The 13419-nt window shown below is 45.8% G+C and overlaps 1 protein-coding gene across 1 annotated transcript; it reads left to right on the plus strand.

The window, feature by feature from the left end:
* Positions 1-1106: 1106 nt before the first annotated feature.
* Positions 1107-13140, plus strand: GPR37 (G protein-coupled receptor 37; the record flags this gene model as incomplete). The annotated part of the gene is made up of 2 exons (XM_084205885.1): positions 1107-1817; positions 12322-13140. 2 exons carry the CDS (start codon positions 1107-1109, stop codon positions 13138-13140), a joined length of 1530 nt encoding a protein of 509 aa, XP_084062011.1.
* Positions 13141-13419: the final 279 nt, after the last annotated feature.

Below are 13419 nucleotides of genomic sequence, written 5' to 3' on the forward strand. Positions count from 1 at the left end.
CGCGCCGGTGAGCTGCGGACAGCCGGCGGCGGGGATGCATCCCTGCAGGAGAGCTCGGGGACCGGCGGGGAGCACAGGACCCGGCCCGGCCCCACACCCGCCCCTCGCCCCGGCCCGGCCCGGCCCGGCCCGGCCCCACACCCGCCCCCCGCCCCGGCCGCCCCGGCGGGCGGTGCCTCGGCCCCGCGGCACCGCCGGGCGGCGCTTGCGCACTGCGGCCGCCGCGGCGCTCGCCCGCCTCTCCGGCGCGCCCCGAGAGCCGCGGCGGAGCCGGTCCGAGCCCTGCGAGCCGCACCGGGCTGAGCGGGGCCGGAGCCGCGGGGAGCCGGCAGCAGGAGCAGAGCCCGCCGTACACCAGCCCCTGCCTGTGCGGAGCCGTGGCTGCCGCCCCGCTTCACCTGGTGCCCGCACGACTCAGGAGGCGAGAGCAGCCCCGAGGGGTCCGTCCCGGGGCTTGCCCGCCCGGCGCCGGCAGCATCTTTGGCGCCCTGGCCGTGCTCGCCGTCCCCTGCCCGCGTGCGAGTGCTTGCGCGTGCAAGAATCGATCCCGGCAAGAGTTTTGCAAAGCTCTGAAGCGCCTTAAGCTGAGCGCAACAACCTGTATTCTCCGAGGTGCTGGAGATGGGGAGTTAGCGTTCGCGACGGCTCGGCGAGGGGAGGTGTCTTCCTAAAGGGATCTTTCCTGACCCGTACAGCCACTGGGTGCCCGCGGCGGCGAGAGGACGCAAATGGGCAGCAGGAGCCCGGTGCGGCTGCTGGCGAGGAGGCAGCGGTCCCGGGAAAGGGCGGAGCGCCGAGGGGGGGTTCTCCCGGCGCTGCACTTGCTACATTAACTCGGCGCGTCGGAGACGGCGACACAACTTTCCGGGTCTGCCCCGGGCGTCGGCGACAAGAGGCTCCTCGCCGCTCCGCTCGTCGCGCCCCAGCGCCGGCCGCTGCCCGCTGCGGACCCCGGCGGCAGCGGCGTCGTGGCTGGTCCTGACCCGGCCCCGGTCGTGCAGGCTATCCCCGGGGACCGGGTGGGCATGACTCCCGCTCCCAGCCCCGCCGAGCGAGGCGGCCGCCGGGTCTGAAGGAGAGCGGGTGAGCCCCGCCGCCTCCCGGCCATGCGGCCCCTCCGCGCTCCGCTCGCCCTGCTCTGCCAGGTGCTGGGTGCGTGGGCTGCCTGCGCCCTGGCCCCGGACCCCGTCGCAGCCTCTGGGCCGCCGGCACCCCCGCAGCGCGCCCGCTCGCCGCCGGTCCCGCCGCCCCTCGCCCCGGGCCGGCGGGCGGCCGCGACGCTCCCGGGGCGCGGAGCCCTCCCCGGCGGGGCCGACGCCGCACCCGGCGGAGCGGCGGGGCCGGGCGGCAGCTGCGCGCCACGCGGGGCCCCGGGCACCGGGCGACGGCGGGCGCGGAGCAGCGAGCCCGGAGCCGGCGCGGCGGCGGGGAGGGGCGGGGCGGGCGGCCCCCGCTGGCTGCCCCTGAACGGCTCGGCCGGCGGCGAGGGCAGCGCCGGGGGCCGCGGGAACGCCACGGGGCGCCGCGCCCGGCTCCGCAACCCCTTCTACCCGCTGACCGAGGAGTCGTACGGCGCCTACGCCGTCATGTGCCTCTCCGTGGTGATCTTCGGCATCGGCATCATGGGCAACATGGCAGTGATGTGCATCGTCTGCCACAACTACTACATGCGGAGCATCTCCAACTCCCTGCTGGCCAACCTGGCCTTCTGGGACTTCCTCATCGTCTTCTTCTGCCTGCCGCTGGTTATCTTCCAGGAACTCACCAAGAAGTGGCTTCTAGAAGACTTCTCTTGCAAAATCGTCCCGTACATTGAGGTAACGCCCGTGGGAGTTGGGGATACGCGGACCCCGAGCTCCTCTCCCCGCCGCGGGCCTGAGCCGTGTGCGGGGCCGGCGCTGCTCGCTGTCATTGGTGCCGGCCCGGGGCCGGCCCGGTGCGCTTTGGTTCGGGTTTCCTGAGTGCTCTTGCGACGGAGCCGGGCCCCGCACCGGGTCCAGCGGCACCGGGATTTCTGTGGCTCCCGCTGATGCGTCCGGCGCTTCCTGCCACTCGCACGACTTCTGCCAAACTTTCCTTCTTCCCTGTGACCCTGCAAACCAAGTGATCCTATCAGAATTAGATTTCAAGTTTTCTGCTTTGTTTATTTCAGTAAAGTGAAGATGAGTCAGGAAAGCGGATGAAGGGCTTGAGGGGATCGCTTGTAAGGAGGTGATTGTAAAAATGGGATCATCCCATCAATGGAATGTCTGGGCTCTTATATTTCAGCCTTCAAATCTCACGTTTATTTAGCTGCTGGGTTTTTTCTGGTTTTGTTTGTTTGTTTGTTTTTGTTGTTGTGTTTTTTGTTGTTTTGTTTTTGTTTTTTTTTAAGATACCAGCTCCGTTTAAACTGCAGCTTCTTGGCAGCTGTTCAGCGGCTCTGTCAAAGAAGCTCTCAGACAGCTGGCCACAGTCCTGCCGGCAGTGCTCAGGTTGTCCGCTTTATTTATTTACTGGAACTGAACACTGAGGCTTGCTGCTACGATGGTAGCCTGGAGTTCTGGCTGGCTCTCCTGTATTCCCAAAACCTTATGTCCAACATTATTCTGTAACTGAGAGCAGAGGAAACAACTGGTGGTTCTCTTGTCCTAAGAACAAGCTATTAGAAAAAAACCTGCAAACAAACAAAAAAGCAACTCCCTATCCCCCTCCCCAAAAACCTCAAATGCCCAACTTGTTATTAATATAGAGAGTGTCAGTTTCAGCAGCACATTAACACACAGGAACACAGAATTAACTGTCAAATGATACTATGGTATTTTAAAGTGTTATGAAAGACGTGTGACCTGTGTAGCCATAAAATTGCCGCTGCTTCTTTCATTTGTTTAGTTTATTACTGGTGGTACTGGACAAAGGCTGGAGCTGTGTTATGCTTAGTTGGATTCTAGGCCAGTACTATACCACCTGCATTTGAAAAACTCAGGGGACGCTTAAGTGATTAGCATTTAAGAAGACATGATGCAGTAAATATGTACTTATTGAGAAACTGATAGTGCTTGAATCCTTTAAAATTCCTGAAACGGATTCTGGGGCAGCTGTGTTAACCTGGAAAAGTAAGTAGCCAGTAGGTAAGCAGCAGTGTTTTAAAAGTAACCATTTCATTTAAAATAGATACTAGAGTTTGTGTTTCAAGGACTTTCATGTGACATTTTGTGCTTCCTAACCCTTTTTTGGTGTATCCACATGCAAAGTTGAAACAGATCAGTAGTTTAGATGATGTGTGTGGCCACACTGTTCCTCAAAATTAGTTGCTTATGCTTTGCAGCTTTGGGCACTAAAGAGTTTTTCAAACTAAAAGGAGTTTAGCTGAAATGTAGTTGCTGAAATTCAAAACTGTAATCCTGAAATATATTCAGCTGCTGCTATATGCCATTATAATTTAATGTTACCTTATTTTTTCACTTTAAAGTTCTGTGGCTGTCTAGAGTTGGTCTTATTCAAGAACTGGCACCAGTCCAGTCAGGTGAACCAGTGTCTGTGTTAGGCTTAATTATCACTGGTCTAAAAGTAAAGCATTTTCCTTGTCCTTGAGGAAGTATAATAACTTAGTTCTAAAGTTAAGTTCTTAAGAACTTTACTTCTTAGTTACAAAAATAAAGAGGTCTAGCCTTAGGGTTCTGTGTTGCTCCCAGAATTGCATATTTTTTGTTCAGTGGTCATTAAATATGATACTCATGCATGTAAAGTATCTCATCACCTTGAGAGGAGTAAGTAAAAGGCTGGATTTCCCTCTCTGTAAACTGTGGCAATGAGGGGCAGGTACTTAACACTAGTGCATCATGACTCTCCACAGTTCACCTGGAGCCTGGAACGAAGGACACTGTCCTATAGATCAGGATTTGACCCTGCTGAGGCAGAGAAGGCAGCTAGAGCAAAGGTTCACTGCTTTCCAAGTGCTGATCTAACCTCAGAGTCATTACACAGTGACACTGACACCACCAGGAGCAATGCAGATGTGTAGCATGTCATGAAACCCATCCCATGAGCAGTTGCTGCTCCTTGCTCTGTCAAGGATGGTTTACAGCAGTACATTCATCTGACAGCTGAACAACACTCTCTTTTCCTTTGTCACTCACCTGGGCAGGCCCAGCTTCTTCTCACACAGAGGGGAAGGGTGAAGTCTTCTTGTCTCCTTGAGAGGAAAGCTTTGACAGCTATCTTCAGGAGAAGTTTCCAGACCTTTGTGGAATACAAATAGAATCATCTTCCTGAAGATGGACACTTTTTAACCTCCTCTATAAGTTTGCACAGTATTTAGTTCCTTTAAGTGTCTCTTTTCATCTTTTCATCTCTTTATTTTTGGGGGTTTTTTGCATATGCTGTTTAGAGAGACATCTATGTGTCTCACCTGGGTTTGTAGATCCAGAAATATCTCAAGCATCAAAACCCCCCTTATTGGCCTGAGTCTTCTGTCACACCAGCTTTTACTCTCAGAGCTAGAGAACAGGGGATGGCTGATTATCCACAGCAAGTGATGCAGTGATCACAGCATTTTAACATAATTCAAGCATGCTTTATGTTGTTTGAAGGTTTCAAGTGATCCCAGGAAAATACCTTGGGTTTTCTTAGTTCAGCCTCTTGTGGCCAATTGGTTTTTATTTGTGCTGTTTCATAGATATTGTGTAGAATTCCAACAAAGCATCTGCTGCTAGTGATAACACATATGCACACACGGTCTGGGAAAAATGCTTTATGATCTCTTCCTGCACATTTGTATAGGTAAAGACTGAGCTTCCACCAGTGGAATGTCTTCACAAATTTAATTTAAAGGGCAGTTTTCCAATACTTAATAAAGATCTTCTATGACAAGTACATTAAGTAGTGCTTTCAGCTATATATTGTATCACAGTATGGCCACTTGCAACTACTAGTTTTGAGTGTACTGAAAAGGAGTTGAGAAGGGAATTTGAATGACTGATGCAGCTACTCTGCCTGTAAACAAGTGTGGAGATGTGCTTCTCCTTTGCCCTCTTAATACTCTGCCACTTTTCTGCATGGTTCAGAAGTCTAGGTTTTGGCATGCATGTCTGAAGTGTTTACTTGCACACTGCTTGTTTTGTCTTTCATATACTTTTGTCAGTATTGCTCAGAATCAGGAGACATGAGGTAAATGACAATAGAAAGACATTGAATTTGGCCAATTTCTGCTGATGTGGAATCCTTTTGGTTTTGTTCAAAGCACTCAGTCTTTTGAGCTTTTGAATATAGTTCCAGTTTCCCTACTTACAGATTTATTCTAGGCCTTAATAGAAAGAAATATAAATGTAGCCAAAATCTGTACTGTCACTGTGCTTTCAAATATTTTACAACTGTTAGTCATGTGAAGTTATGAGGTTTTTTTTTCTTTATTTTATTTAATGCTAAAAGCCAGTAATGGAGAGATTAAATAAGTTGTTTAAGGCCCAGAACAACTAACAGAAGATGACAAATGGATTCTGTCAGGTAGGACTGGAACCCTTCTTTCAGGCTTAAGGAGGAACGTAGCTTGAGTTGTGTGCATTTTGCTCTTGGAGGTTACATGAGAAGCTTTGTTTGAGGGGGTTGCATTCTATGTCAACAGATTGAATCAAGCTACTTATGGCCAAGTGAGAGTTCAGAATTAAAGAATGGTCCAGCATGAGGGTTTGCAGAGGCTGATTTACCATCCTGTGCAGCCCAGCACAGAGCAAGAAGTTGCTGAGGCCAGTGTATGGTACCCAGCCCCGATTCAGTGCTAGTGAACATGAGGCCCTCTGCCTTTCCCAGACACCTCACAAAGAACAGGACAAAGTTTGTGGAGTCCTCATCTGGACCACATCATGCATACAAGACTGGCGTGATTCTGGAGCAGGCTGACAGTAAAAGCCTTTGAAATCTGATGCCCAAACTCTGCATGTGCTTTTGGCAATGAATTTGTGGCATCACTCCTGTTTCTTGTGGGCAAGTTCCAGCTCAGGAAAGCTATCACAATTAGTGTTCTTAGTGGAAAGCATAAGGATTGATTTGGACTGAAATACGAATTACTCTCTTTCCCTGGAGCTGATCCTCCAGGGCAATTTGAGGTGAGGCTTTTTCCCATTTCTCTTTACTTGACAGAGGTAAGCAAGAAGCACAGAGAAAGCTGCTGCTCTCTGCCTGTTCCAAAGCTGGGAGAAGAGATCCCTATTTTAAGTTTTACTTTAGGGAAGCAGATACATTTTTAATGGGAGTTTATAAAAGCTGTGTATTATCCATCTTTTCTGTGTTTTTGATGTGCGGCATTTTCTTTATGTCTCTTCTTTGACTCCAGTCAGAGCTGTGCTCCTGAACCTCCAGTGAGTCCTCTGGGTCACAGACAAAGACACTGAGAGATGTTTGCAGTTTCAAGGCTTCATCATGAGAGTTTTCTAGGGCAATGGCTTGATGTATCTTTAACTGAGCAGAATATCTTCAGTGCTTATCACACAATAGTTATTTAAAACTGAAGTGTTCATATATCTCTGCCCTTTAGGTATTAATGGCACTATGATGATAGCTGCCATGTTGGTTGTTCTGTCAGTCTTTCCTCTGCAAATACTGTCCTTAGGATCCTGTAAGTTTTTGCTTTTGGCTAAACTTTGCCTGTGGCATTTCAGCATGGAAATGAATTTGTGTCAGAGTAGGTTTAAAATTGGGTCAATAATATTTAAGTTACATATGTGTGAAGAGGAAAAGGCAGCATCTGTGATCCCAGCCCTATTGACTCTGCTCTGAATGCTAGTATGTATTTCTCCATATGACAGGATTTTTCCTGCAGAGGTAGATTCCTATCTGTAGTTCCATATTGCTGCTAGTAAGAACTAGTGCAGGAGTCCCTTGAGGAGTGTGATAAGAACTTGATCCTCAGTGGAGACTGATACAGAAAAAAGAAAAAAAAAAATGAATGTACCTATTTGGTAGTGTGGTAGATTGCAAACAGGAAAATGAACAAAAATTAAATCCTTGTGTGTTTTGTAATATTTCCAAGCCCCTGGATAAGCATGTGGTGTACTAGTGAGTATTTCCAGTGCCCTGATAGTCTGTTGGCTTTTGCTTCCAGCAGAACTCAAGGGTGGTGTGTGGAAGTGGATTCTGATTCTAAGCAGTACATCTTGTGTTATACAGAAGTATAGGATATTAAGAGTAATCACATAAAGCATGCGTGCTGTATGTGATATTAAAAAATATCACATAAAGAATGTGCGCTTTGTGACTCCTTGGTGTGAATGTTGATAGTTCTTCAAAGGAAACAGCATTGTTGTACCTGTTATTCCATGTGTGTAGGATCCTCTCCTGATGGTAGATTTCAGAATTGTCATCTCATCTTTCAGACAGGTGATGTAGATTTTTACTTGGAATGCATAAGGTAATTGCTGATGTCAGAGCTGTACACTGGCCCCAGATCTTCTTGGCCACTGAATTATTCTTGCCACACCACAGAAGTGTTTTCACTGTGAGACTCTTCCCTATTTTAATGCATAAAGCCAATCATGTTTAATAGCCCTTCTTGTGAGAAATACAGATATCTTTTTCTTTTTTAATAATGGCTGTTTTTCTTGGTTTTGTTTTGGGGTTTTTTTGGAGGTTTTTTTGGGAATGGAATGGGACTTTTTTACTAAAAGAACATAAATCTGCATAAATATTACATTATTGTTTGCAATGAGTTGATCTTTTATTTTGCAGTAGTCTGTTCTCATTACGGGAGTCTGTGCTGTAAGTGTGAAGTAGCACAAAAAAAAAAAAGTATTGCAGTCTGTGCTGAATTTATTTATTGATCTTAGGGAAAACTGACAAATCTACAGGAGTCCCCCTGGTATGTTGCATTAACATGTTCAAAAGCTATGAAGTTTAATGTGGATGTGGAACAGCCATCAGAAAATGATAAAGTATAATGGCTTGAAGAATAAAAACTAATTTATATGGTATAACAGGAATGGATATACAGAGTCTACAGGGTGTCACTGATAGCTCAGAGGTGGCCTGGATAGTGGTCACCAACCTCTTCTGTAGTTCAGCTTTCCCATTGTTATGGGAAAATGTTTTGTATACCCATCTTGTAACAAAGGAAGAGTGCCATGTAGTTTTAAGAAATTCTTTGCTATCAACATAAAATATATTCTGTCTTAGAAACTTCAGCTTCAGCTGGTAGAAGGGTCTACTTCTTATAACACCTTTATTTTAACTTGTTCAATATAAGCTTAGTCTACATTGTTTCCGTCACTTCTCCATCAGAGCGGTCACTGCCATTTCCAGCCTGGAGTTGCTCTGAGATGCTTGATTTCCTTTCTGTTACATTCACTGTCTTTTGGCTTGAGTAACTTTTGTATCTCATGATACACCTCTTTGTAGGTAGCAGCAATATCACTTCTTGTTCTTTGTCTTACTGTGTGGAATGACCCAACTTCTCTTTTATACTCACTTACAGAATTTGGTCTTTGTTTGACTTTTCACCCAAGTCACCTTTTCTGATTTTGCTTCTGGTTTTCATTACTTTTGACTAGAAATTAGTGGGACAAAATTGAGTCTTATTCCCACAGCCATAACTCACTGTAATATACCTCCACTGCTCTGCTGGTTAGCCAGAGCCTCTGCTCCTGGAAGCCAGGGCCAAGAGCTGTGGGACCACAGCCAAGAGAAGAAGTAGGGCAGGCCAGGAAAGGCCTGGGAACATTTTGGTAATTGTTAAAGTTTGTGAAAGGGGAACCAGTATATTGGAAGAGTGGACAGGAGAACAGCAATTATGCTGAGCATTTCATGAGTTTGCTATTGTTCTCTGTGGCCTCAGTTCCCCAAATCAGTTTTGACACTGCTGACTAACAGCTGGTGAGCTAATGACCAAAGGTTTATGCAGCATCTGAAGGAGCATCACAGTGCCCACGAACACTGTCAAGGCTTTTTAAAGAGCAACAGTGTTTAAAGAGACTCTTCTGAAGCAATAATGTCTTCTTCTGTCTGTGTGTGCTGTAGCTGGCAATCCCTTCAACAGCAGTTCTCTGCCCAAATGCTGTAGGTATCTCCTCAAAGCAGGGGTTCCTTCACCACTTGCTCAGAGCAGATTGATGGTCATTCAGTTGGAGATTTGGGAACTTTTCTGATTTCATGTAGTAAGAGAAAGTTGTAAAATTTTGTCATCCTGAATGTCTAGGGGCTGCAGGAGAATCTTTAGTGGACAATAATCTTTAGTGGAAATAATCCAGACAACTTAGTGATGATCAAAAACTACTGAGCCTGAGTGGCCCTTACCTTGCCTCATTTCCTGCCAGGTTGGTGGAATTAAGATTGGAACAGCATATCAGACACTCAGCTGTTACAAGAAGAGCACCATTAAACTCCGTGCAGCCTTGCACCACTTTGCAATTTGTTAATTTGTGCTTTACCTTCTCCCCCTCAAATTAATGATTTTAATTCTGTAGTTGCTTCAAGGCAATATAATCCCTGAAAAGAAAACTTCTCTGAATTTTTTCACACTCTCAGCTTAACTCTAATTATTAGTATGACTGGTATGAAGGAACACACCTAGCCTGGAATTGTGTGAACATGCAGAATGCATGTCCCAGTTCTCACCCATGGGCTCTGAGCAGCAGCCATTGATTTTGCTGGCTATTACTCATAGTCTGCTGTGTGGAGTAAGTAATCCAATCCTTGAATTGCTCTACTGCGTTTAAGCAAGTCAGCTGGAGTGAATCCATGATCATCTGCTTGAGTGTATTTGTTTGGTTTTTGCAAGCTTTTCCATGGCATCACTAACTCTGCTAATCTACAGCAAATAGGAGACTGTTGCTTGTTCCAGGGACACACTGGCTTTGTTTAGCTTGTTTCATCAGCAAATCCATGGGAGGGTTTTCAAAGCCGCCTTCCAGTGTTCCTAGTTGTTTCCTCTTGCTCTATTTCCCTGTTTGAAGCCTCCAAGTTGTTGGTCAGTTAATGTGACAGGAGCCCCGTAGGTTATGTTTCTTCGTGGCAGATGTGTCTTCTCTCATTAGGCCAGCCCTAACAGCTGCAGAGTTTAATGTCTGTGCTGCTGTGTAACAGTCTGTTTGCAATGAAACGCTGAAGCAGTGCAAGTGGCTGCCTTGGCGTGGGGGGAGGCTCCTACCAGAGCTGAAAGGAAACATCTTCATGTACAGAGACTCAGGTTTGCTTCTGTTTTGCTGATTTTTATTCCAATCCCTAGTCATTTCCAGATCTTTGTTATTTCCCTGTCTCCTATAACTGTAGCAAGCCGAGTCCTGACCCTTTTGTTATTCAGGTTGCATGTTAAGGCTAAAGGTTTTGCTGTCACTGAGAGATTTGAAGACTGCACACACATTTAAATATTTTGGAAACAAAGTTGCTAATCTTGAATTAAAAAATCTGACCTTGAGCTGTGATACAGGATAATCATATTTCTTTAGCGAAGTTTATCACTGTTCATTAAGATTTCCCTGTAAATATTTTCCTTAAATGTTTTTTATTTTTTTGCTGTATTTACCAAGCTTTCTTTGAATCTTGTCAGACAATTAAACTTTCAAATCAATGCTTGCCTATTAAAAATGGCTTACAGTAGTGCCTTGTCATTATTAAATATTTCTGCAAGTTAATTACTAAGAGATTGCATCTTACTTATTCCATCTTTTAGGAAGCTGCTTCAAAGAATTCTCCAACCGAGCCAACATCTTGCAGTTGTAATTTCAAGTGCCTTATATTTTTCAGTGATAGTCAATTTTAGCAATCTGATATGGCTGCTAAAAATTGAAGGCCAAAATTAATGATACATTTATATAATTGTGCATAATCGTGCTATCTATCTTTAAAGAACTTTTTTCACAGATGCATAAACTGTATTATTTCAATTTTGTGGTGGAAATCAGAAAGTGTTTCTCAAAGTCTGCCTATATGAAATTTAAATATAGTATTGCACATCAAATTTTGATAAGCAAAATTATAGTGAACTGCCTAATATTACTTTATATTTCCCTGTTAATTGCAGAGATTTGTTTCATTCATTATAAAAGTAAGCATTCTTTCAATTTATTAGCAATATTATTTTACTTTTGTTTTTCCTTCACAACACATCAACAATTTTTCAGCATAACACGTGTATGCAAACGCAAGAAAATAAGTGAATTAAAATTCAACAGGGCACTTAGTCTTTCCCCAATTGAAGTTAATGGGAGTTCTGCTTTAAATTTGAACTGAAGTTGAATTTATTGCTAATACAATTAGGCCAAAATGTATATAGTCTTCTTGCAAATTTATTTTAGGAAATTAAATTATAAACAGGATAAAATGATAGGAAATGATGTTTCATGACAGCACAAGATTTCTGTTCATGCATAGAATAATGATTATTAAAGCCAGAGAACATAAGCATTGGTCTGTACTTGTTCCTCCCAGTATATAATTGACAGCTCTCTCCAATCCATCTTTAAATCATTTAAAGAAAGAAAATTCTTCCGTTTCTCCTGGTCTACAGTACACTCTCCCACAGAATGTTTCCTATGAAATTAGGCCTGGGTTTTCCTTGATTTTTTTTCTAAATGAAATATTGACTCTTGGTTATATAGAACCTAACCACTGTAGTGAAGATTAGTTTTGCACAGGCTCTGGAAGTCTGAGGATTTCAAATACAGTTTCTTTGAACTTGTGGCGGGGGATGACTTTATGTGCCTACATCCCATCAAAATTTTGCTTAAAAGCCTAAGTCCACAAACATAGTTGTTGGATCCTATTCAATTCAGTAGATGCCTCATCCCCAGGATTTCTAAGTTGTGCAGATATGGAAGGTTTCATGTTTTGATCCCCTGCATGCATAGTGAGCTTGTTAGGTGGTCATAACTTCTGCTGAAGGAAGACTTTCCTATCTCTCCCATTTTGACTTAAAATTCCAACCCCTCTGGTGGAGCAAATCTTTCTGGAAAACACCTCTTAGAAAGAAGTGGGGAGAGGAAACAGTTTCATTTTTATATTTTAGTCAATTCCTATATATGTTTTTTTTCCACTCAGTGTTGCACAGATGCTTGCTTGGACCTCCAGGAGAGGTTGACACCAAGCTGGAATAAGAATTTGTAGGCAGAAAAATAGAAGCGTGTACTCTTTTTGGAATGCATGCTGGATGGTAGCTCAGCAAGCACTGGAAGCCACGTGCTGTCTGTGATGCTTCTTTTGATGGTGCTCAGCACCACAGTGGTCAGCTGCTCCTCTTCCTCCCCCCTCCCTCCCTTTTTTTTTTCATTTTCTTTTCCCTTTTCTCCCCCACATTTTCTTTTCACCCTCCCCCAGACAGCACCTGCCTTAACCTGCGCTGCCTTTCCTCCTTCCCAGGTGGCCTCTCTGGGCGTCACCACGTTCACGCTGTGCGCCCTGTGCATCGACCGCTTCCGAGCCGCCACCAACGTGCAGATGTACTACGAGATGATCGAGAACTGCGCCTCCACCACGGCCAAGCTGGCCGTCATCTGGGTGGGCGCGCTGCTGCTGGCCCTGCCCGAGGTGGTGCTGCGCCAGCTGGCCACCGAGGAGCCCGAGTACAGCGGCAGCCCGCCGGGGCAGCGCTGCGTGGTGAAGATCTCCACGGCCCTGCCCGACACCATCTACGTGCTGGCTCTCACCTACGATGGGGCGCGGCTCTGGTGGTACTTCGGCTGCTATTTCTGTCTGCCTACCCTGTTCACTATCACCTGCTCCCTGGTGACGGCGAGGAAAATCAGGAGGGCGGAAAAAGCCTGCACGAGGGGGAACAAGCGTCAGATTCAGCTGGAAAGTCAGATGAACTGCACGGTGGTGGCTTTGACCATTTTATATGGATTTTGCATCATTCCTGAAAACATTTGCAACATTGTGACTGCCTACATGTCCACGGGGGTCTCTCGACAGACTATGGACCTCCTCCATCTCATTAGTCAGTTCCTTTTGTTCTTTAAGTCCTGCGTTACCCCAGTTCTCCTGTTCTGCCTCTGTAAACCTTTCAGCCGGGCCTTTATGGAGTGTTGCTGTTGCTGCTGTGATGAATGCATCCAGAAGTCTTCCACGGTGACGAGTGATGACAATGACAACGAGTACACCACAGAGCTGGAGCTCTCTCCTTTCAGTACCATTCGTCGCGAAATGTCGACTTTTGCTTCCGTGGGGACTCACTGTTAATTGACCTTAGGACTTTATTTCCTGCATCTTTTTCCTCTTTTTTTTTTTTTTACTTCATATTTTTCTTGCTGAAGCAAAATGCAGGAAAAAAAAAAATCACTGTTAAAAACTACTTTTGAAACCAATCTGTATTAACAGTCATGCTTTGGAAAATAATTTTTTTGGTTATTAAAAGGAAAGAAAGAGAGAGAGAGAGGAGAGCCAGCACTCAGTTTTACATCATGAGATATTGTATGGTGCTAGGATTTCATTGGTTGAGGAGGAGGATCCATATCAATT

This window comes from Fringilla coelebs (assembly GCF_963513975.1).
Source record: "Fringilla coelebs genome assembly, chromosome: 5".
Classification (NCBI taxonomy): domain Eukaryota; kingdom Metazoa; phylum Chordata; class Aves; order Passeriformes; family Fringillidae; genus Fringilla; species Fringilla coelebs.